We start from the raw sequence: 23,923 nt of genomic DNA, 5'->3' as shown, positions 1-23,923 counted from the left end.
CCAGGGGCTTAACAAGATAAGGAAGAAGCTACTGTAAACGGTAGTCATCCCCAGTCCTCCCCTCGGGCTCTGGGGCCTGTCCACCTCCCCCTCCCCCCACCTTCAGTTCCTCGAACAGATTGTGTTTCCTCCTTTTCTTTGTCTATGGCACGAGCTGTTTTCTTATGCCCAAACACTGCCATCCTCTGGAATTCAGGTCAGATGTCACTTCCTCAAGGAAGCCGGTGGTCCCCCTCCCCGGCTGGCTCAGATCCTAGCTGTGGGCGCCGTGAGGGCAAGGAACAAGTCTAGCTGATTCAGGGCTCTAAGCCGAGCACAGAGCAGAGTACTCAGTAACTATTTCTTGAATGAAGTTCAACTTTTATTAAGGACCAAGCACTTCACTTCATTAATTCCTCACCATAACCCTTTAGGTGGATATTATCCTCATTGACAGATGAGGAAGGTGACACTAGAGAAATAACTTGCCCAAAGTCACATAGTACACAAAAGACACAGCCAGGACTTGACTTAGGTCACTTTGATGCCAAAGCCAATGTCATTTTGTCTTTTATTATACAATTATCCTACTGAGAAGCCTGCGTGGTACTATGTGAGCTACCACAGGAAAGCAAGCTGAGGGTGTGTCTGATCAAAATGCAGCGGTGTGTTTCTAAGGAGCATTTGTGGTGTGCCTTCTCAGCATCCATTCCTGCTTTCCCCAGTCACAGGCCCCGTTTTCTTTTCTTTTTTTTATTTTAAGATTTATTTAAGAGAGAGAATGAGAGAGAGAGAGAGAGAGAGCACAAGAGGTGGGGAGCGGGAGAAGCAGACTCCCTGCTGAGCAGGGAGCCCCATGCGGGACTCGATCCCGGGACTCCAGGATCATGACCTGAGCCGAAGGCAGGCGCTTAACCAACTGAGCCACCCAGGCGTCCACAGGCCCTGCTTTCATTTGGAGGATATACAACTCCCCTTGACTCAGTTCTTGTGCTCTGGGTGTGCTCAGCCCCAGGAATAAGGCATTGTGACCTGTGCTTGAGCCAGGCAGCATAATCCATCTGATCCACACATGATAATTGGTTCAGGCATGGGCTTGTGACTCAGTATTGCCAATATGAGCCAACTGAGACTCAATCCAAAACTTTGGAGTTTTTGCAAAAATAGACTTGATCTCTCCAACTGGTCTGAAAGCATGAAGATTGGCACTACTTCCACAGACTCCCTACCTGCTAGGGCAGACAGAAGGGCAGATGTGACTTCTAAGAATATCAGCTGAGCCCTGCTCACGCTGTGCCTGAGGCATTCCGTCCCTGTCTTTCCACTAATTTGAGTCATTAAAGTCCTTTTTCTACTGAAGCCTTTTTTTTGGTTGAGAGTTGTGCCACTTGGAATCAAAGAAATCCTAACCAGCACGCTGGACATGTTTTGCCTTTTTGTGTTTCCATTTTGCCAGGGCTTAGGTCACGTCCACGGGCTGTTGGAATGACTGTAACTGTGTGTCTTCTGGCCTGTGGAGGAAAGCAGTGAGGAGGTAACACGGCAGCGATGCTGTCGAAACGGGCTTTGTAGTTTTGGGAATCAGGGCTCCTAAGACCTGCTCAGTAACTTGTGGAATGTAAGAAACTCCATTTATTATTTCTCCATGTCTTAGTTTTGTGCAGAATGTGAGGATAACATTTGCCACGCCACTTAGACAAGAAGGAATTGATAAGACTGTGTTTAGTACTTTGGCATTATTTATCTTCCAGCGTGCTGGTAACATTTCAGCATGTCAACCCGTGTTTTTTCGTATTTCTCAGTCACTAGACTAACCTAACCAATAGTGAGGTGGGTGGTGAAGGAGGATCCTACTTTGGGGAGACTGTAGAGGGAGGAGATTCCTATTATAGAGCTCAGGAGGCCTTAGCCCAGCATTCCAACCTCACCATAACAATAACTATCTTCATGTTCAAGAGAGTTAGAATAGAAGCGTCCTTTCTTTCTACTCAGTGGATTTTACAAAGTGGGGTCTTTGGACTTGAACTTTTTTTTTTATTTGTCAGAGAGAGAGAGAGAGTACGCGCACGAGAGAGCAAGCACAAGCAGAGGGTGTGGCAGGCAGGGGGAGAAGCAGGCTCCCCACTGAGCAAGAAGCCTGATGCGGGACTCAAGCCCAGGACCCTGGGATCATGACCTGAGCCTAAGGCAGACGCTTAACAGATTGAGCCACCCAGGCATCCCTGGACTTGAACTTTTCAAAACTCATTCTGATCCTTCCAAAATTGCTTTCTCTAAAATCCATTAGATGTGTTTATAGTTACCTGGAAGTAGAAGGAAAAATCTGTATATTCCAATAGCTTAATTTTCCGTTCCCAGAGACATTAAAAAAATGAAGCCAAGCCAGCAAAGATATAAACCCTTTATTTCCATTCCTAAAATCTATGTGAATTTATTGATTGATTTCATATTTAAAATAGTCCCTTTGTAAAGTCATTATACTTTACAGAGAATATACTAAATTTATTAACATACACACGAACTATTGCCAAAAATGCTATTCTTTTTTTTTTAAGATTTTATTTATTTGAGAGAGAGAGACAGAGAGAGAATGAGCGGGGTGGAAGGACAGAGGGAGATGGAGAAGCAGGCTCCCCACTGAGCAGGGAACCCAAACAGGGCTCGATCCCAGGACCCAGGGATCACCACCTGAGCTGAAAGCAGACGCTTAACCAGCTGAGCCATCCAGGTGCCCCTGAAAATGCTATTCTTAATCCCTCTGACTGACCAACCTAACACTTGTTTTCAAAGCACTTATGATTTTCAGAGGTTTCCATGGTGGCAAGGAACAAAGAAATCATCTTGGAACAGGAGTGGAAATTTGGTCAGAATAATCACCCAAATATGTGTCTACTTCTTTACAGACTCCCAGACTGCCTAGGTTTCAAGGGCTTTTTTTTTTTTTTTTTAAAGATTTTACTTATTTATTTGAGAGAGAGAATGAGAGATAGAAAGCACAAGAGGGAAGAGGGTCAGAGGGAGAAGCAGACTCCCCGCTGAGCAGGGAGCCCGATGTGGGACCCGATCCCGGGACTCCAGGATCATGACCTGAGCCGAAGGCAGTCGCTTAACCAACTGAGCTACCCAGGCACCCGGTTTCAGGGGCTTTTAGAAAGCGTACCTAATTTTATCCAAGGTTTTCCTAATTACAGTGGGCCTTTTCCTTACCTACAGTTCAACACATGCAGCAAACTATCTGCTACGTAATAAGGAAAATGTACTCAAGAAACTTAAGTGCCTCAGCTATTTTTCTGGCTGTACTAATGTGTCAAGTACAATCTTCATCTTAAGAATTGAAGACAGGAAACTAATGATGTAATGTATGGTGATTAGCATAACAATAAAAAATTAAAGAAAAAAAAAGAATTGAAGACAGGAATGCAGGAACGCAAACGTCAGTGGAATATGGGAGTAAAAACAACAACGCTGGGCAGAGCTAGGTGTGGCTTCCTGGTCCATTAATTTTGAAAACCAGCCCCGTTACTAGGAACAACAGATAGATTCAGATTTCTCTTTCAAAAAGACCTGGGCTATTTAGATTTGGATTTTCAACTAGTTAGTATTTCTTGGCTTAGTTTGTGAAGTATTAAGATCTTTTAGATTTGGATTTTCAACTAGTTAGTATTTCTTGGCTTAGTTTGTGAAGTATTAAGATCTTATCACTTTTCCCTTCCCAAGTCCTCTTTTGAGTGATTTCACTGCCTCTTAGCACCAAGCTCCCAAAGAGGGGTCACTTCACAGTGTAACCACAGATGTGGGGGCACACCACCTTCCAGGACAGCGGCGCCTGGAAATGCTGCAGCTTGACCTTGGAGAAGGATGCCCCCTCCAGTGCCTTCCAGCTCTCTCTGGTCAGGTGGCACCTGTCAAACAGCAGGTACCAGAAAGGATGCAGGATTTGTTGCCAGAAGTAAGTCCAAGTTGAGCTCTCCGCTGCTACATGCTCCAGGAAGAAGAAAGCCCCTCCCTGAGAAAGAAAAAAAAAGAAAAAAAAAAATACCAGGAGTTTAGTTTTGGAAGAACAAGTTTAGAAGATGATTGAAGCTTCGATTTCAGTGGCCCTAAAGGCTAACTTCATGAGAAGGCATGGATAAATCAGCACTTACTAAGACGCCGTTTTGGCCAATAGTCTCACCTTCTGTCAAATTTTATCCACAGCTGCCAATCTAATGCACTTAGCACATATTTTCTGATCATAAAAGTAATATGTCATGATAGTTAAAACTTGCAGCAGTTCCGGAATGCAAGGTACTATCTTTAATGCCTATCATGTATCAACTTGCTTAATCCTTATGATAAACTTATTTGGTAAGTATTATTCCTATTTTTACAGATGAGGAGAATGAGTCACACAGAAAATGAGCAACTTGCCCAAGGTCACACAGCCTATTAAATGTCAGATTGGGTTTGGTTTGACCCTGGACAGTCTAGCTCCAGAGACTGGTAATACTGCCTCGCCCATATGTTGATCTTAGGAAATGTAGAAAAGTTTAAACAGAAAAACAAGCACTATTCTATCATCTCAAGATAACTACTGTTTTTTGTGTGTACATCACATGAATATGTATCTTTTCCCTAAAACTAGGACTAGAATGTACCTTCTGTTTTATAATCTGCTTTATTTTATTTATGTACTTGAATATTATTCTAAAACATGATTTAAAAGCTCTTTACATAATATTTCACACCACTGAAGGTGTCATCTCTTAATCATTCTCATTGAAGTTATTTCCAATTTTTCATTATTATAAATACTATTACAGTGAATTTCCTTATCCATACATCTTTGTGCCCATCTCTAATTATTTCCAAATAAATAACTTGCTAAAAGGTGGAACTGCTGAGGGGCGCCTGGGTGGCTCAGTCGTTAAGCGTCTGCCTTCGGCTCAGGTCATGATCCCAGGGTCCTGGGATCGAGCCCCACATCGGGCTCCCTGCTCGGCGGGAAGCCTGCTTCTCCCTCTCCCACTCCCCCTGCTTGTGTTCCCTCTCTCGCTGTGTCTCTCTCTGTCAAATAAATAAAATCTAAAAAAAAAAAAAAGTGGAACTGCTGAGTCAAGTCTGTGCCTTCTTAAAGATTTTATTTCTTATTTATTTTTAAAAGATTTTTATTTGAGAGAGAGAGCACGAGAGGGGGGAGGGTTAGAGGGAGAAGCGGACTCCCCGCTGAGCAGGGAGCCCAGCAAGACCGGCAGGCCTGGATCCCAGGACCCTGGGATCATGACCTGAGCCAAAGGCAGATGCTTACCCGACTGAGCACCCAGGCGCCCAAGTCTGTGCCTTCTTAAAGCTGTTGGTGCAGGTTGTCAAATTGTCCTTTGGAAGAGTCACTGCAAGTTTACACTCATACCAGCAATGGTGTGAGTGCCCATTTCCAACAGACTCTCATCAATCCTTTTTCCTGTGTATCCTGCCAATTTGATGGGTGAAATGGTATTTCATTTTCAATAATATGCATATCTTTAATTTCTTAATATATACAACTTTTTTTGCTAAGCCTTATTAGTGATTTGGACTTCTCTTCTGCTTTGTCTGTTGATATCCTTTATCAGTTTTCTAATCAGGTGGTGGGTTTTTCTTACTGCTTAGTGAGAGCATTTAGTATACTACAAATGTTTCCCCCCAGTTTGTTGTTTGCCTTTTTTTTTTTTTAAGATTTTATTTTTAAGGAATCTCTACACCCAACATGGGGCTTGAACTCACAACCTCAAGATCAAAGGTCACACGCTCAGGATGCCTGGGTGGCTCAGTCTGTTAAGTGTCTGCCTTCGGCTCAGGTCATGATCCCGGGGTTCTGGGATTGAGCCCCATGTTGGGCTCCCTGCTCATCGGGGAGTCTGCTTCTCCCTCTGCCCCTCCTCTGCTAGTGCTTGCTGTCTCTCTCTCAAATAAGTAAATAAAATCTTAAAAAAAAAAACAAAACAGTCGCTCTACTGACTGAGCCAGGCAGGCACCCAAGTTGTTTGCCTTTTTTTTTTTTTAAAGATTTTATTTGTTTATTTGACAGAGAGAGGGAATACAAGCGCAGGGGGAGTCGGGAGAGGGAGAAGCAGGCTTCCTGCGGAGCAGGGAGAGCCTGATGCGGGGCTCGATCCCAGGACCCTGGGATCATGACCTGAGCTGAAGGCAGACGCTTAACGACTGAACCACCCACGTGCCCCGTTGTTTGTTTGCCTTTTAATTACAATTTTTTTAACTTCTTTTTAAATACTTTTTTTTTGTTTTTGTTTTTTTACTTCATCTGAACATTGTTCTTAGGCTCTGCTTTGCAAACCTGTGGGAGAGTCTGAATCCACACCCAGCACTGCCTGAGACTAAACAATCATGTCTTACACTTTTGTACCATTGTCACAAGGATGTAAATGCTATGATGAATTAAAATACTGAAGCATCTAAAAGCATTACTGAAGAAGTCATGGTACCACTGGGTCGTTAGGGATTTTATCCAGTGGATGTGATGTGTTAATCACTGTCCTGTAGGAATTAGCAACAGCTGCTTTCATCTAGGGCAGTCCTATAAATGTGGGTGAAGTGTAGACACAGTAGAGGTCATATATTATCAGAAGGACTTTGGAAGTCTTCTCCCCTTCTACCTCTGTGAGGAGTAGAGGAAAGGGACCTCCCAGTCCCCTCCAAAGCCTGGGGTGATGGTCACACTCTTCCTAGCCTCCTCTGGCTACTCTAGTCTTGCCTATTCCAGAGAGCTGAGGGGTGGCAGTTTCCCCAGTTCTATGGTTAGGTATGAGACCTGTGTTTGGGAATGGAAAATCGGGAATTTCCTGAGTGGGTTAAAAAAATTTTTTTTTTCCATAGATGAGAACAAGAGGAGGCCCAGGTCTGGGGAGGCCGATGTCGCCCTTGGGGTAACACAGGTTAAGCTAGAGAAGCCTGTCACCCACTTAGGTGACTGTTGAATACAGAGATGGAGATGTAGGTTTAGGGTTAGAGAAAGATCTGGGCTAGATATTTAGATTTGGAAAATATCCCTGTATGCATGGTAGTTGAAAACTTTGGTGTGGGGGGGGGGTGCGGTCCATGAGATTGTCTTGGGGCTGTATTTAAGTGAAATGAGAACCAAAAAAGAAACTCCAGTATTTAGAGATGGGCAGAGGAAGAACAGCCAGCAAAAGTGGTAGAAATGTTGAAGTCGGAGAGATAAAAAGGCCCTAATGACAAGCTCTGTGATCCAGCAGTAAGAATATTTGCATTAGGGATGCCTGGGTGGCTCAGATGGTTAAGCGTCTGCCTTCAGCTCAGGTCATGATCCCAGGGTCCTGGGATCGAGTCCCCGCTGAGCAGGGAGCCTGCTTCTCCCTCTGCCTCTGCCTCTCTCTCTCTCTCTCTGTCTCTAATGAATAAATAAATAAAATCTTTTTTTTTTTAAGACTTTATTTATTTATTTGACAGAGAGACACAATGAGAGAGGGAACACAAGCAGGGGGAGTGGGAGAGGGAGAAGCAGGCTTCCCACGGAGCAGGGAGACCGATGTGGGGCTCGATCCCAGCCAGGACTCTGGGACCATGACCTGAGCCGAAGGCAGACGCTTAACGACTGAGCCACCCAGGTGCTCCTAAATAAATAAAATCTTAAAAAAAAAAAAAAAAAAAGAATATTTGCATTAAAGAAAGTCAGACCTACTATCTATGTAACTTTGGGTAAGTTTCTTTTTTTTTTTTTTAAGATTTTTTTATTTATTCGAGAGAGAGTGAGAGAGAGAGAGCACGAGAGGAAGGAGGGTCCGAGGGAGAAGCAGACTCCCTGCCGAGCAGGGAGCCCGATGCGGGACTCGATCCCGGGACTCCAGGATCATGACCTGAGCCGAAGGCAGTCGCTTAACCAACTGAGCCACCCAGGCACCCTGGGTAAGTTTCTTAACCTCTGTTTCCTCAACACACCATGAAGACAATATCTGCTATAAAGGACTATTGTGAGGGTTAAATGACACTGTAATAAAGCTCCTGGTTATATTTAGCAGAGAGTGGGTGCTTCACAGGAGCTAAGGAAGACTACCAAGAATGCGATCTCATTAAGCGTGCTAGAAAATGGAGGTAATCATTACTTGCTTTGTAGGGGTAATGCTGTAAGCAAAACACTTACTAGCCTTGCCCATTTACTGCCCAGTCTTAGGACACAAGAACTCAGCATTTGGATATAAGAATCAGAACATTTCAGGACAGCTGGGTGGCTCAGTTGGTTAAGCATCTGACTCTTGATTTCGGCTCAGGTCATGATCTCAGGTTCGTGGGATCCAGCCCCATGTCCAGCTCCATGCTCAGCATGGAGTCCGCTTGAGATTCTCTCTCTCCCTCTGCCCCTCCCCTGTGTGCTCGCTCCCAAAAGTAGGTGGATAAATCTTAAAAAAAAAAAAAAAAAGTTTCTTGGAATGTCTGGGTGGCTCAGTCATTGAGCGTCTGCCTTCAGCTCAGGTCATGAATCCCAGGGTCCTAGGATTGAGCCCCGAATCAGGCTCCTTGCTCAGTGAGGAGCCTGCTTCTCCCTCTCCCTCTGCTGTTCCCTCTGCTTGTGCTCTCTGTCTCTCTGACAAATAAATAAAAATGTTTAAAAAAGTTTCTTGTCTATCATTCCCATTAACATATACACATATGTGTATGTACATACGTGTGTGTGTGTATAAGCCCTTGCACAATGGGCTCATACTCTACATAATAGTCTATGCTTTGATTCCTTTTTTTCATTTAACGTTATCTCTTGGGTATTTTTTCATATTAACATAGATAACTCTTGTTCTTTTTAACAGATGCACAGAATTCTTTTATACTATGTGACAGACAATTTACTTGAACAGGCTTTTTTTTAAGATTTTATTTATTTGTCAGAGAGAGCGCAAGCACAAGCAGGGGGAGCTGCAGGCAGAGGGAGAAGTAGGCTCCTTGCTGAGCAAGGAGCCCGATGTAGGACTCGATCCCAGCACCCTGGGATCATGACCTGAGTCGAAGGCAGAGGTTTAACCGACTGAGCCACCAAGCCATCCTGAACAGCCTCCTATTGATGGACATTTAGGATAATTCCAATCTGTGCTATTACAAATACTCCAATGAATGTCTTTGCATATAGACAAGTTTTTGCATATTTGTGCAGTATAGCTATAGGATAAATTACTACTGGATAAAAGACTATGTGCACTTTAAGTTTTGAATATTATCAAAATTACCCTCCAAAGAGGGCACTTCCTCCAATGTTATGGAGGTATCTTGCCTCCCAAACAAATCCCAATACCATATTGACCTTAAAAGCCTCTGACAGTATCATAGGTAAAAATGGTATCTTGCTTTAGTTTCTTTGTGCGTAAGGTTGAGCATTTTCATCATGTAATTGCCTTTTTTTTTAAGAGGGGGAGGGAGAAAGTGGGGGAGGGGCAGAGAGAGAGGGAGGGAATCCCAAGCAGGCTCCACACCCAGCTCGAGCCCAAGGCAGGGCTCAATCCCACTACCCTGAGACTAGGACCCCAACAGAAATCAAGAGTCCCACCCTTAACCCACTGAGTCACCCAGGAGCCCCCGTAATTGGTTATCTTTATTTATATTTCTGTTCTTGCTCTTTGCCTATTTTTCTTTTGTGTTTTTCTTATTTTTAAAAAAATCCTAGGGGCACCTGGGTGGCTTAGTCATTGAGCGTCTGCCTTCGGCTCGGGTCGTGATCCCAGGGTCCTGGGATCGGGCCCCGCATGGGGCTCCCTGCTCAGCGGGAAGCCTGCTTCTCCCTTTCTCTCTGCCCCTGCTTGTGTTCCCTCTCTTGATGTCTCTCTCTCTGTGTCAAATAGATAAATAAAATATAAAAAAATAATAATAATAAAATAAAATAAAAAATAAAACACATTTTAAAAAATCCTATTGATTTCTTTATTTGTAATGTCTTTTAAAATGAAGGAAATTAAGCTTTTTGTCTATCATCCCTGGCAAATACTACTTCTATGTTTTGGTACTTTGTTTATAGTATTTTTTTTATTCTCTGTATAAGTTTTTAAATTTTATGTATTCAGAATCAGTCTTTCCCTTTATAGCTTCTTTTTTTTTAAATTTTATTTATTTGGCAGAGACCCAGCGAGAGAGGGAACACAAGCAGGGGGGATGGGAGAGGGAGAAGCAGGCTTCCCACCCAACAGGGAGCCTGATGTGGGGCTTGATCTCAGGACCTTGGGATCATGACCTGAGCCGAAGGCAGACGCGTAACAACTGAGCCACCCAGGCGCCCCATTATAGCTTCTTTCTGACTCTAAGATTTTTAAAAATTCAACAGTGCCTTCTCTAGTAGTTTTACTTTTTATGTTTGAATGTCTGAGACACCTGAAATTGACAGAACTGCCCTTGGTGACAGTGGTTACTACCAACTCGCCCTCCTCACAGCCCCTCACTCACCGGCCTCAGCACTCTGCGCACCTCCTGGAGGATCCGCTCCTGGCTCTCCACGGAGCACAGCACCAGCGTGCAGACCACCACGTCCATGGAGCCATCGGCCACCTGCGGCATGTTCTCCCCCGAAGCCAGCAAGAAGCGCTCGAACTGCAGGTGTCGGTTTTCCGCCATGCTCTTGATCAAGAACTTCTCAAAGTTGGGGTTGGGGTCACTACAAGTCACGCTGCATCCGGGCGGGTAGAACTTGAAGTTGGCCCCGGTGCCGCAGCCTAGCTCCAGCAGGGAGAGTTTCCCGGAGGGGCCCACGAAGTCCTGCAGGTTGCTGAAGAGCTCCCGCTTCTTGCTTGCCATCTGCTCGTTGTACCTCTCGGTGAACCTCAGCATGAAGTAGGGGAACCATTTTTTGCATATCTGGTTCCACAAGCCTAGAGTGTTAAGCAGGAACAGGGGAAATGCCAGGATGCAGACGAATAGCCTGAGGATAAAAATGGTAAGCGCCATCATTCAGGCGAAACATCGACCCGTTAGCCCTGGCCTCTTTTGTTACAGAAGGTAGAGTTCGAGCCACACTCCAGAGCCAATCAGCTGCAGAGGAGAGAACTGGCTGGGAGAGAGACGCAGCTGAAGTCAAATCAGGGGCCATCTTGCCTAATTTATAGGCGTTTGGCAAAAGATTCGGCTTAGTTTTCACGAAGCAAAGGGAGAAGGTTCCCAGCTTCCCTTAGAAGGAAAGTTGATTACAGTCCCTTATTCCCTGGCAGTTCTAGCTTCTCCCTCTCTGGGTTTGTTTGGGAAATACTGTGAGTTTCCAGCTGCAGTTTTTTGTTTTTTTTTTTTTTTAAAGATTTTATTTGACAGAGAGACACAGCGAGAGCGCGAACACAAGCAGAGGGAGTGGGAGAAAGAGAAGCAGGCTTCCCGTCGAGCCCCGGCTGCAGTTTTATATGCACGGCGCACATCCGCCCTCTCCAGGTCTTCCATAGATATCTGCAAAGAAACCAGACTGTGGTCGGAGCCTGCTAAAACCGTACCACAAGCCTGCTGCCAAGTGTCCCCCTCCTGCTTACCCGTTGGTCCCTCTCCTTACTCGTCGCCGTTTTTTAAAAGAGGAAGTGAATAGACACGATTGCCTGGCCACAGTAAGAATTTACCCTTTTTACATTCTTGGCTGAGGCTCTCCGGAGAGTTCCTAACTCAACAGGGTTATTTTTGAGCCACCGTTTTGGCCCGCCTGTTTTTTAAAGGGCAAGTTTCAACTTCAAACTGTGCGGGACTGCTACGTTAGTCATCTAATTCAGATAAAAATCGTCCACAGAATATTCATCTTTGGGAACATAAAAACCTGAAGTATACAGAAAATAGTTTCAAGCATTCATCTGTTTTTAACAAAAAAGCCTTGGCTTTAGCGTTGGTCAGGGAACACAGAAATTTTAAAAAATAATAGTAACATTGACTTTTTTCTTTTTCTTTTTAAGGGATTTTATTTATTTAGAGAGCACGAGCAGGGGGAGGGGCAGAGGGAGAGAAAATCTCAATTGGACTCCCTGGAGTGGGGAGTCCTGGGCTGGGCTGGATCCCACAACCCTGAGATCATGACCTGAGCTGAAATCAAATCAGACCCTTAGCCACTAAGCCCCCCAGGTGGCCCTGGTAACATTTACTTTTTCAAACTGGGTGATGGATACGGGAGTGTTCTGTTGTTTCATTATTGTTATATCCTATACATATGTTATAAATATTTTATCTCTTCTGTTTTTAACAGCTTTTTTGAGGGGGAATTGACCTACAATAAACTACATATTTAAAGTGTACAATCTGAGGGTGCCTGGGTGGCTCAGACGGTGGGGTGTCTGTCTTCGGCGGGGGTCCTGATCCCAGGGTCTTGGGATCGAGCCCTGCTTCTCCCTCTCCCTCTATTGTTCCCCCTGCTTGTGCTCTCTTGCTGTCTCTGTCAAATAAATAAATAAAATCTTAAAAAAAATAAAGTGTACAGTCTGATAAATTTTGACATATGTACATACCTGTGACGCCATCATTTCAATCAAGGTAATGAACATATCCATCACTCCCAAAAGTTTCCCCTTGCCCCTTTGTAATCCTTTCCTCCTGCCCGCCCCAGCCCAAGGCAAGCACTGATCTGTTTTCTGTCACTAGAGATTGATACGCATTTCCTAGAATTTTAAGTAAATGGAATCAGGCATTATGTGCTATTTTTGTCTGACTTCTTTCACTCAGCATAATTATTTTGAAGGTCAGCAACATTGTTGCATGAATCCATTGATTTTATTGTTAAGTAGCATTCCATTGTATGGATGAATAACAGTTTTTTTTTCCATCTTTAGATATTTTTAATTGGAATATCCACTGGGCTTTAAATAACAGATACAAAAAAGACAGTTTGGATCAGAAAGTGCTGTGCTTTCTCTTTTTTTAAGAAACCAGAGAGCCACTGAATTTTCCTTAGAAACTACCTGTTCTTTGGGTTGGAACTTACTTGCCCATGAACAAGATGCAAGAACTCCTTCCTGCAACTTTTGCCATTCTTACTGTAGAAACTGAATCCGTGCCATAAAGACACAAGTACCAAAGCATAAATCTGATCTTCTATCATAAAACAGCAAATATGGCAAGAGACAGGCAAGATAAAATTAAGGGAAGTGAATAATTTACCAAATAAGAATCTGTTATTCCAGAGAATTCTGTTTGATTTGAAGAAGAGATTGAATTATTACCTCACACCTTAAAACAGAAAGTAGCAGCAGACCCACTATTACATACTGTACTAACGGGATAAGATACAACTCTTAACTTTGCATAATCTGTGTAAAAAAGATATGCTTGACATTTGTGGAATGTCATTTCTCTTTATAGAATTATAGGCAAGATTTCTCCAATAAAACTTAACTTAAGCCAGTTATAAAACTATAACTTCACATCAAAATTTAAAAAAGTTAAAAAATGTGTTTGAATATGTACATATCATACAGGAGTGCTCGAATGTTCCTGTAGATTGTGTTGCTGGTCAGAGTCCAGTCTACTTTCCACCTTTAAAACTGGAACAGGCTGAGTCATCTGATCTTGCTGTAGTTTAAGTTCGGATGAAGGGAAGGACGATGAAGCAGTTGTCAAAAGCTGCATCTCTCTGCATGTTTCCTCAGATTCAGTTTTTACCCTCACACACTGGGAGTCAACTTCTAATTCTTGCTTTCCAGTTAAATCACAGTCCATGGTAGAACTGCTTTCTGTGTTTTGAGTGGCTTCCACAACAGGGTGGTACTGTTTAAGCCTTATATGCCAAGCTAAGCTGCACACTGCTGACGCTGTTTTGAACTGATGAATGACATTTCTAGGGATGAAGTAAATATCATTGTCACACAGATGAATTCTAGCGTAACGAATGCCTTCCCGCCTCATTTGTTTTAGTTTAGCTTCATCCACCCACTGTACACACTGGGAAACCGGAGGTTCACGAAGGTCTAACTGAAGTCTCTGTACAACATCCGTAAAATCCTCAGCATGAAAACAAATCACATCTTTGGTTATGCGAGGTTGGTCACTCCATTCACCAAACTGCACAGCTTTCAAAACCCCAACAGCAGCTGTACTCTGCCAGTCAAACCCCTGACCTACATGGTAGGCATGAGCTCTTGTCCTATCTTCAAAGAGGACTTCACGGGGTTCACTGGTCCCAGGTAGGTACTGGAGATTTTTAATTTCATTCATTGATTGTTGTCTTTTGAAGGGTGACTTTGGCATATCTGCTGTAGGGATCATCTGCTCTCCTGGCCTTACCCACATGATCGGCCCATCATCACTCTGGGACCTACACTGGAGTTGGAGGCTGGAAAGCATAGGCTGGAAAGCGTACCCCAGGGCAAAGTCATTTTCAGAAATGGTGATTCTTCTAACATATCAAGGAACTCTGGGAAATAATCACCAACTTCTTCATCTACTGCTCCAACAAGACTTATCTGCCACATGGGACCTGCTCGGTAGGTGCTACAGCAGTATGTCCTGTTGACCTGAGTGTGAAAATTTGAAATGGTGATTGTTTTGATATCTTTCTTGCCCAGAATCTCCATTTTCACAGGGTGTTGGGGAAATTAAAAGCAAAGTAGTCCAAGAAGTCTGGGAGATAAGCAGCCGCTCCATGCACTATTGCTAAAGCATAGTAAGCAGCATTTTTCTCATTTTCACTGAATGTCAAAGCAAGAAACTCCTCAGAAAATCTCTCCATCTCCATTGGAGACAAAAATGAGAGTTCATCCATGTAAGCATGAAGGACAAGGGCACCACCATTGGACTGGTGTTCCTCGTGAATAAAGTTGCTAAATTTAGTACCTGTTTTTAAGAAATTTCTACAAATAGAATGTTCTGGTGAGTCATAAAAGGTGTTTGTACTCCCTGGGGTACCCAATATGCTTGCATGCCCAAATTTAATCGGCACAGCTGTTCATCTTTCCGATACCTGAAGGACTCCTTATTAACTCCTGAAGTGCTATTTATTTGTCCTTGGGTGAGGATTTCCTTACTGATGCGGGTCAGGCCAGCACAGACGGTTTGTACTTCCTTACTGTACATTTTAAGGCGTCTTCCTCGCATATCTTCTCGGTGTTTCTTTTTCTTTTTCTTCTTTGTTTTCTTCAAGACAAAATCATCAGCTCTCTGGGTTTTACCATTTTCATCTGGTGTTTCTCTCTTGGGGGCCTTGATCAGAGGCACCCCTCCAGTCCTCTCGCCGTTTTCCTGCTTGTCCTTGTGCTTGAAATCGCGCGGAACGCAGGAAATGGGGTCACCATCGGAGCCGCGGTGGTGATGGTGTTTGTGCCGCTCCTTGTGGCCCTTATGCTTGGGCCCGGCCGCGCTCGCCGTCAGGGGAGAGAAGGTGAAGAGGGCCGAGGTGCCTGGGGCCGGGAGCGGGGCAGCGACAGCGGGCCCGGCCGGTGCCAGCGAAGGTGGCGGCGGAGGCGGCAGGAGCAGAGGCTCGACAGGGCCTGGGACGGTTGGGGCCGCATTCGTTGGCGGCAGCGGCCCGGGATGTTGGCGGCTGCGACGCCGCCGGTGAGGGGGAGCGAGAGGGGGGTCCCGGCTCGGCCGCCCCCGCTTCTCCTGAGACCCCCCCCCCCACTGCTCGCTCGGCGCTGCCGCTTCACCCCCCGCGGCGAGACCCCAGCAGGGGGTTTCTCCTTCCCTTCTTTGTCCCGCTCCTCCTGCGCCGCCACCGCCCGTACTACGCGCACCGCTGCGACCTGCGCAGCCATCTCACCCACAAACACACACTTTTTCTGGAGGGATAACAGTTTATCCATTCACCTGTTGATGGACATTTGGGTTGTTTGTTTTTGGCTGTTACAGATTGAGCTAATGTGAACATCAGTGTACAGGTCTTTGTGTGGACATGGGCTTTCGTTTCTCTTGGATAAATTCTTACGAATAGAATGTATGGGTTACATGGTAGGCAAATATTTAACTTTTTTTTAAAAGATTTTATTAATTTATTTGACAGAGAGAGGCACAGTGAGAGAGGGAACACAAGCAGGGGGAGTGGGAGAGGGAGAAGCAGGCTTCCCGCGGAGCAGGGAGCCCGATGCGGGGCTCGATCCCAGGAGCCTGGGAACGTGACCTGAGCCGAAGGCAGACGCCCAACGACTGAGCCACCCAGGCGCCCCGGCAAATATTTAACTTTTTAAGAAACTGCCAAACTGTTTTCCAAAGCAGATATACTATTTTATATTCCCACTGTAAGCGTAGGAGAGATTTAGCTGCTTCACATCCTCACCAATACTTGGTATGGTTGTCTTTGTAAATTTTAGCCATTTTAAAAGGTATGAAGTGGTCTCTCATTGTACTTTTAATTTGCATTTCCCTGATGATTAATGATGTTGAGCATCTTTTAATGGGCTTATTTGCCATTTGTGTCTATTATTTGGTAAGGTGTCTGTTCAAATATTTTGCCCATTTTTAAATTGGGTTGTTTGTTTTCTTATTGAAGATTCTTTGTATATTCTTGGTATAAGTCATTTATCAAATGTTTGATTTTTTTTCCTAGTCTGTGGCTTGTCTTTTTATTCTCTTAGCAGTGACCCCCTCTTGTCCCCTCTCCTCTGCTCTCCCTGCCTCTGGCAACCACCAATCCGTTCATCTATGAATTTGTTGTTTTTTTCTTTTTTGTGGGTTGGTTTTTTCTTTTTCTTTTTTCTTCCTTTCTCTCTCTCTCTCTCTCTTTTTTTGGTTACACATGTAAGTAAAAGCATATGGTATTTGTCTTTCTCTGACTTATTTCACCTAGAATAATGCCACTAAGAGGTGCCTGGGTGGCTCGGTCAGTTGAGCATCTGTCTGACTCTTGGTTTCAGCTCAGGTCATGACGTTGGGGTCATGGGATCAACCCCCGAGTCGGGCTCTGCTCTCAGCGGGGAGTCTGCTGGGATTCTCTCTCTCATCTCCATCTGCCCCTCTCCCACTCTCTCTGTAAAATAAATAAATATGTCTTTAAAAATCAACCAATCAATCTAAAAAAAAATGAATAATGCCATCAAGGTCCATCCATGTTGTCATTTTCTTAGCTGTGTCTTTTATTTTGATAAAGTCCAATTTGTACATTTTCTTCTTATGGCCCATGATTTTTTTCCCCTAAAAACCCTTGCCTATTCTATGGTTGTGAAGAGTTTCTCTTATATTTTCTCTCTACATGTTTTATAGTTTTAGATTTTATATTTAGGTTAGGTCTATGATTCAATTAAAGATTTTTTTCTTTTTTAAATATGGTATATGAGGTAAAGGACAAAGTTAATTCTTTTCTAGTTTTATTGAGATATAATTGACAGAAAGTGCTTTCTAAGCGTAAGGTATATAGCATAAATGTTAATATTTTTTCCATATGAATATGTAGTTACCACAGCATAATTTGTCAAAAGGACTACCCTTTCCTCAATTAAATTATCTTGGCAACTTTGTTGAAAATCAATTGCTCATATACGTGTGGGTCTATTTCTGGGAATTCTATTCTGCTTTATTTCCTGTATATCCATCCATATGCCAGGACCATACTGTTTTGATTACTGTGGCTTTATTGAAAATCTTGAAATCAGGTAGTTTAAGTTCTCTGACTTTGTTTTTCTTTCTCAAAATTGCTTTGACTATTCTAGGTAGTTTGCATTTTAAAATAAAATTTAGAAATTTAAAAATTATATAAGTATACGTATTTTATATTTTTAATTGCAAATTTAATTTCTTTAGTAAATATGGGAATATTAAGATTTTCTAGTTCTTCTTGTGTCTGTTTTGGTAATCTGTCTTTCAGAAGTTTGCCACCTAACAAGTCTAAGTTGTTGAATATATTGGTATAGAGTTGTTCACAGTATTCTCTTCTAACCCTTTTAATATCTGTAGGATCTATGGAAATGCTTTCTTTTCCATATTGATACCGATATTTTGTGTCTTGTCTTTTTTTGTCAATTTAGCTAGAGGTTTTTGTTTTTTCAAATTTTCATTTAAATTCTAGTTAGTTAACATACAGTGTAATATTGGTTTCAGGAGTCGAATTTAGTGATTCATCACTTACACATGACACCTGGTGCTCATCATAACAAGTGCCCTCCTTAATCCCCATCACCCATTTAGCACATCCCCCGCACACCTCCCCTCCAGCAACCCTTGGTTTGTTCCCTATAGTTAAGAGTCTCTTATGGTTTGCCTCGGTCTTTTTTTTCCCTTCCCCTATATTCATCTGTTTTGTTTCCTAAATTCCACATATGAGTGAAATCATATGGTATTTGTCTTTCTCTGACTGACTTATTTTGTTTAGTATAATACACTCTAGCTCCAACCACGTTGTAGCAAATGGAAAGATTTCATTCTTTTTAACTGGTGAATATTCCATTGTATATATAGACCCATCTTTATCCATTCGTCAGTCGGTGGACATTTGGGCTCTTCCTATAATTTGGCTATTATTGATGGGGCTTCTATAAACATAATGGTTCATGTGCCCCTTCGAATCACTATGTTTGTATCCTTTGGGTAAATACCTAGTAGTGTAATTGCTGGGTTGTAGGGTAGTTCTATTTTAACTTTTTGAGGAACCTCCATACTATTTTCCAGAGTGACTGCACCAGTTTGCATTCCCACCAACATTGGAGAGGGTTCCCCTTTCTCCACATCCTCACCAACATCTGTTGTTTCCTGTGTTGTTAATTTTAGTCATTCTGGCGGGTGTGAGGTGGTATCTCCTTGTGGTTTTGATTTGTATTTCCCTGATGTTGAGTGATGTTGAGATCTTTTCGTGTGTCTGTTGGCCATCTGGATGTCTTCTTTGGAAAAATGTCTATTCATATCTTCTATTTCTTAACTGGATTGTGTTTTTTGGGGTGTTGAGTATGGTAAGTTCTTTACAGATTTTGAATACTAGCCCTTTATCAGATACGTCATTAGCAAATATCTTCTCCCATTCCATAGGATGCCTTTTAGTTTTGTTGACTGTTTTCTTTGCTGTGCAGAAGATTTTTATCTTGATGAAGTCCCAGTAGTTCATGTTTGCTTTAGTTTCCCTTGCCCCTGGAGACTTAACCTAGTAAGAAGTTGTTATAGCCGAGGTCCAAGAGGTTGCTGCCTGCATTCTCCTCTAGGATTTTGATGGTTTCCAGTCTCACATTGAGGTCTTTCATCCATTTGGAATTTATTTGTGTGTGTGGTGTAAGCAAGTGGTCCAGTTTCATTCTTCCCCGTATTGCTGTCCAATTTTCCCAACACCATTTGTTGAAGAGACTATCTTATTTCCATTGGATATTCTTTCCTGCTTTGCAGAAGAGCTTTTTGCTTTGTTTTGTTTTGCTTTTTGAACGGGAAGGAGAGAGTGGGGAGGGGGGCGGTGGTGCGGAGAGGGAGAGGGAGAGCGAATCTTAAGCAGGTTCCAAGCCTGGTGTGGGGCTCAGTCTCATGACCCTGAGATCATGACCTGAACCGAAATCCATAGTCAGACACTTAACCCAGTGAGCCACCCAGGTGCCCTGGTTTGTTTGTTCGTTTGTTTGTTTTTAATTTAAGGACAGTTGACAAACATAATACAATATTATATTACTTTCAGGTGTACAGTGTAGTCATTCAATATTTATAGGCATTACAAAATGCTCACCACCGTTAAAAGTTGTTACCTTCTGTCACCATTCAAAGTTATTACAATAATGGAGATGCCTGGCTGGCTCAGTTGGTAGAGCATGTGATTCTTGATCTCAAAGTCGTGAGTTCAAACCCCACGTTGGGTGTAGAGATTATTTTAAAGAAAAAGTAATGTAAAACTTGGACTAACTTAAGAATTTGTCTTTGTACTGCTTAACTCATTTATAAATATTTCACAAATGGCTAGCTTCCCTTTATGTTTGTAGATGAGGGCCTAAATTCTGAATAATAAATAAAAGAGGGGATACAAATGTTACTAGAAAAAAAAAGAAAAGAAAAAAAAAATAAAACCAAGTCCCCTGCCCTCTCAGAGCCTAGCAGTTCAGACTGGTTCCTCACTAAGTAATGAGCAAAAGAAGCAAGGTACAAGCTTGTGTGAATGGAGAAGTGGAAAGGTCTTTGCTGTTATAAAAGTGCTGATATTTGCTATTTGACTTTCTGACTGTGAAAATGAGAAATGTCACATCAAAGGCACGAAGTTATTACAATATTATTTACTATATTCCCTATGCTATACTTTGTATCACTGTATACTTTATATCCTTATTTATTTTATTGCCGTTAAGTTTGTACCTCTTAATCACCTTCACCTATTTTGCCCATTCCTTCACGCCCCTCCCCTCTGGCAACCACCGGTTTGTTCTCTGTATTTATGAGTCTCTGTTTTGTTTTGTTTGTTCATTTGTTTTGTTTTTAAGATTCGACATATAAGTGAAATCATACAGTATTTGTCTTTTTCTGTCTGACTTATTTCACTTAGCAAAATACCCTCTGGGTCCATCCTTGTTGTTGCAAATGGCAAGATTTCACTCTTCTTATGGCTGAGTGATAGTCCATACTACAACTTCATTATCCATTCATCTGTTGATGGACACTTAGGTTGATTCCATTTCTTGGCTATTGCATATAGTGCTGCAAGGAACATAGGGGTGTAGATATCTTTTCAAATTAGTGTTTTCATTTTCTTTGGGTAAATACCCAGTAGTGGAATTGCTGGATTGTATGGTGTTTCTTTTTTTAATTTTTTGAGGAATCTCCAGTGTTTTCCATAGTGATTACACCAATATACATACCCACCGTTAGTGCATGAGGGTTTGATACTAGGCATTCTGACAGGTGTGAGGTGATATCTCATTGTGGTTTTGATTTGCATTTCCCTAATGATTAGTGATATTGAGCATCTTTCCATGTTGGCCATCTGTCTGTCTTCCTTGGGAAAATGTCTATTCAGGTCCTCTGCTCGTTTTTTTTAAAAAGATTTTATTTGGGACACCTGGGTGGTTCAGTTGGTTAAGCGTCTGCCTTCTGCTCAGGTCATGATCTCAGGGTCCTGGGATCGAGTCCTGCATCAGGCTCCTTGCTCAGCAGGGAGCCTGCTTCTCTGTCTTCCTGCCGCTCCCCCTGCTTGTGCTCTCTCTCTCTCTGACAGATAAATAATAAAATCTTTTTTAAAAAATTCTTTTAAAAGATTTTATTTATTTGAGAGAAAGAGTGAGTGGGGGGAGGGGCAGAGAGAGGGAGAGAGAATCTGAAGCAGACTCTGTGCTGAGCCTGACGTGGGGCTTGATCCCACAACCGTGAGACCGTGAGATCATGACTTGAGCCAAAACCAAGAGTTGGATGCTTAACCGATTGAGCTACCCAGGCACCCCTGTCTTCTGCCCATTTTCTAATCACACTATGGTTTTTTGGGGTTGCATTGCGTGAGTTCTTTATATATTTTGGATATTTACCCCTTATTTAAAATATACTTTACAAATATCTTCTCCCATTCAGTAGGTTGCTTTTTCATTTTGTTGAAGGTTTCCTTTACTTTGCAGAATCTTTTTAATTTGATGTAGTCCCAATTGTTTATTTTTGGTTTTGTTACGCTAGCTTGAGGAGGCAGATCCAAAAAAAATATTGCTGAAACCAACGTCCAGGGGCGCCTGGGTGGCTCAGTTGGTTAAGCATCTGCCTTCGGCTCAGGTCATGATCCAGGGTCCTGGGATTGGAGTCCTGCATCGGGCTCCCTGCTCAGCGGGGAGCCTCCTTTTCCCTCTGCCTACCGCTCCCCCTGCTTGTGTTCTCTCTCTCTCTCTCTCTCTCTCTTTCTCTCTGACAAATAAACAAATAAAATCTTTTAAAAAAAAATAAAACCAATGTCCAGGAAATTACTGACTATGTTTTCTTTTAGGATTGTTATGGTTTCAGGTCTTATCTTTAGGTCTTTAATTAACTTTTGAGTTTGTTTTTCTATATGGTGTAAGAAAGTGGTCCAGTATCATTCTTTTGCATTTTTTTTTGCATGTATACTTTCTTTTGCATATGTTTTCCTAACACCATTTACTGAAGAGACTGTCTTTTTTATTTAAAGATTTTATTTATTTATTTGAGAGAGAGAGAGAGAGAGAGAGAGAGCACATGAGAGGGGGGAGGGTCAGAGGGAGAAGCAGACTCCCTGCTGAGCAGGGAGCCCGATGTGGGACTCGATCCCGGAACTCCAGGATCATGACCTGAGCTGAAGGCAGTGGCTTAACCAACTGAGCCACCCACGCGCCCTGAAGAGACTGCCTTTTCCCCCATAGTATGTTCTTGCCTCTTTTTAAGTGACCATATAAACATGGGTTTATTTCTGGGCTTTCTATTCTGTTCTATTGATTTATGTGTCTATTTTTGTTCCATTACCATACTGTTTTGACTACTGTAGCTTTGTAGTACAGTTTGAAGTCTGGGAGTGTGATACCTTCATCTTTGTTCTTCTTTCTCAAGATTGATTTGGCTATTCAGGGTGTTTTTTTGGGTCCATACAAATTTTAGGACTATTTGTTCTAGTTCTGTGAAAAATGCTATTGGTATTTTGACAGGGATTACATTGGATCTAATTGCTTTGGGCACTAAGGGCATTTTAACAAAATTAATTAGTGCATGCTAATCCATAGCATGGTATGTCTTTCCATTTATTTGTATTGTCTTCCATTTCTTTCATCAGTGTTTTATAATTTTCAGAGCACAGGTCTTTCACCTCCTTGGTGAAATTTATTCCCAGGTATTATATTGTTTTTATTTTTATTGTTTTTGGTACAGTTGTAACTGTGATGGTTTTCTCACTTTCTGTTTCCACTACTTCATTATAAGTATATAGCCATGCAACAAATTTCTATATATTAATTTTATATTTTGCAAATTTATTGAGTTCAGTTATTAGTTCTAGTAGTTTTTTGGTGGAGACTTTAGGTTTTTCTTTATATGATGTCATGTCATCTGCAAATAGTGACAGTTTTACTTCCTCCTTACCAATTTGAATGCCTGTTATTCCCTTTTCTTGTCTGAGACAAGCATCCACCTGGGACTTCCAGTACTATATTGAATAAAAGTGGCAAGAGTAGACATCTTTGTCTTGTTCCCAATCTAAGAGAAAAAGCTCAGTTTTTCAGTATTGAGTATGATGTTAGCTCTAGGTTTGTCATATATGGCCTTTATTATGTTGAGGTATGTTCCCTCTAAATCCACTTTGTTGAGAGTTTTTTAGCATGAATGGATATTGTATTTTGTCAAATACTCTGGCATTTGTTGAGATGATAATATGGCTCTTACCCTTTCTCTTGCTAATGTGATGTATCATGCTGATTGATTTGCAAACATGGAACATCCTTGCATCCCTGGAATAAATCCTACTTGATTGTGGTAAATGATCCTGTTTAATGTATTGTTGAATTCAGCTTGCTGATATTTTGTTGAGGGTTTTTGCATCCACAGTCTTTGTTTTAAAGTCTGTTTTGTCTGTTGTAAGTATTGCTACCCTGGCCTTTTTTTTTTTTTCTTCCATTTGCATGGTATACGTTTTCCCAGCTTTTCATTTTCAGTCTGTATTTGTCTTTTGTGGGTCTGAAATGAGTCTCTTGTGGGTACTATAGAGGTGGGTCTTTTCTTTTTTAATCCAGTCAGTCACCCTATGTCTTTTTATTGGAGAATTAAGTCCATTTACATTTAAAGTAATTATTGATAGGTATGTATTTATTGGCATTTTGTTACTGTGTGTCAACTATACTCAAATAAAAAAATTAAAAATAAAGTGCAGTCTGTATTCTAAGTCTCTTTTGGTGGAAGGAAGTGTTACATAACTGAAAAGTGATCTAAGCTGGGAAAAAGATAAGTTGCTGGTAGTAGCTCCTGCCTGATTACAAATACATACCTAAAGAGTAATTAAGACTCTTTTAGTCATTTCTTTTGAAGTGAAAAGCAAGAGCTTGCTGTCAATATATTTTAGAAGAGTTCCTTAATATTAACATTCAGGGCTGTCAAGTGAACCTGAATGGTACTCAAGTAGTATAAATAGGAAAAGACTAATACATTATGCTGATTGCTTTGCAAG

The 23,923-nt window shown here is 42.1% G+C and overlaps 1 protein-coding gene and 1 pseudogene across 1 annotated transcript; both read right to left on the bottom strand.

Moving 5' to 3' along the window:
• Nucleotides 1–377: 377 nt before the first annotated feature.
• Nucleotides 378–11,006, bottom strand: TMT1A (thiol methyltransferase 1A). Its single transcript, XM_028125563.2, has 2 exons — nt 10,396–11,006; nt 378–3,985 (listed from the first exon to the last, which is right to left on the bottom strand). The coding sequence occupies exons 1-2, from the start codon at nt 10,894–10,896 to the stop codon at nt 3,749–3,751; spliced, it is 738 nt and encodes a 245-aa protein (XP_027981364.1). The 5' UTR covers nt 10,897–11,006; the 3' UTR covers nt 378–3,748.
• A 2,365-nt stretch (nt 11,007–13,371) lies between these two features.
• Nucleotides 13,372–15,701, bottom strand: LOC114225716 (lysine-specific demethylase 9 pseudogene; annotated as a pseudogene).
• Nucleotides 15,702–23,923: the final 8,222 nt, after the last annotated feature.

This window comes from Eumetopias jubatus, unplaced genomic scaffold (assembly GCF_037043125.1).
Source record: "Eumetopias jubatus isolate StellerSeaLion01/CBP00866 unplaced genomic scaffold, mEumJub1_p1.0 scaffold_8, whole genome shotgun sequence".
NCBI classification, from domain to species: domain Eukaryota; kingdom Metazoa; phylum Chordata; class Mammalia; order Carnivora; family Otariidae; genus Eumetopias; species Eumetopias jubatus.
This window is presented reverse-complemented; position numbering and strand designations above follow the sequence as displayed.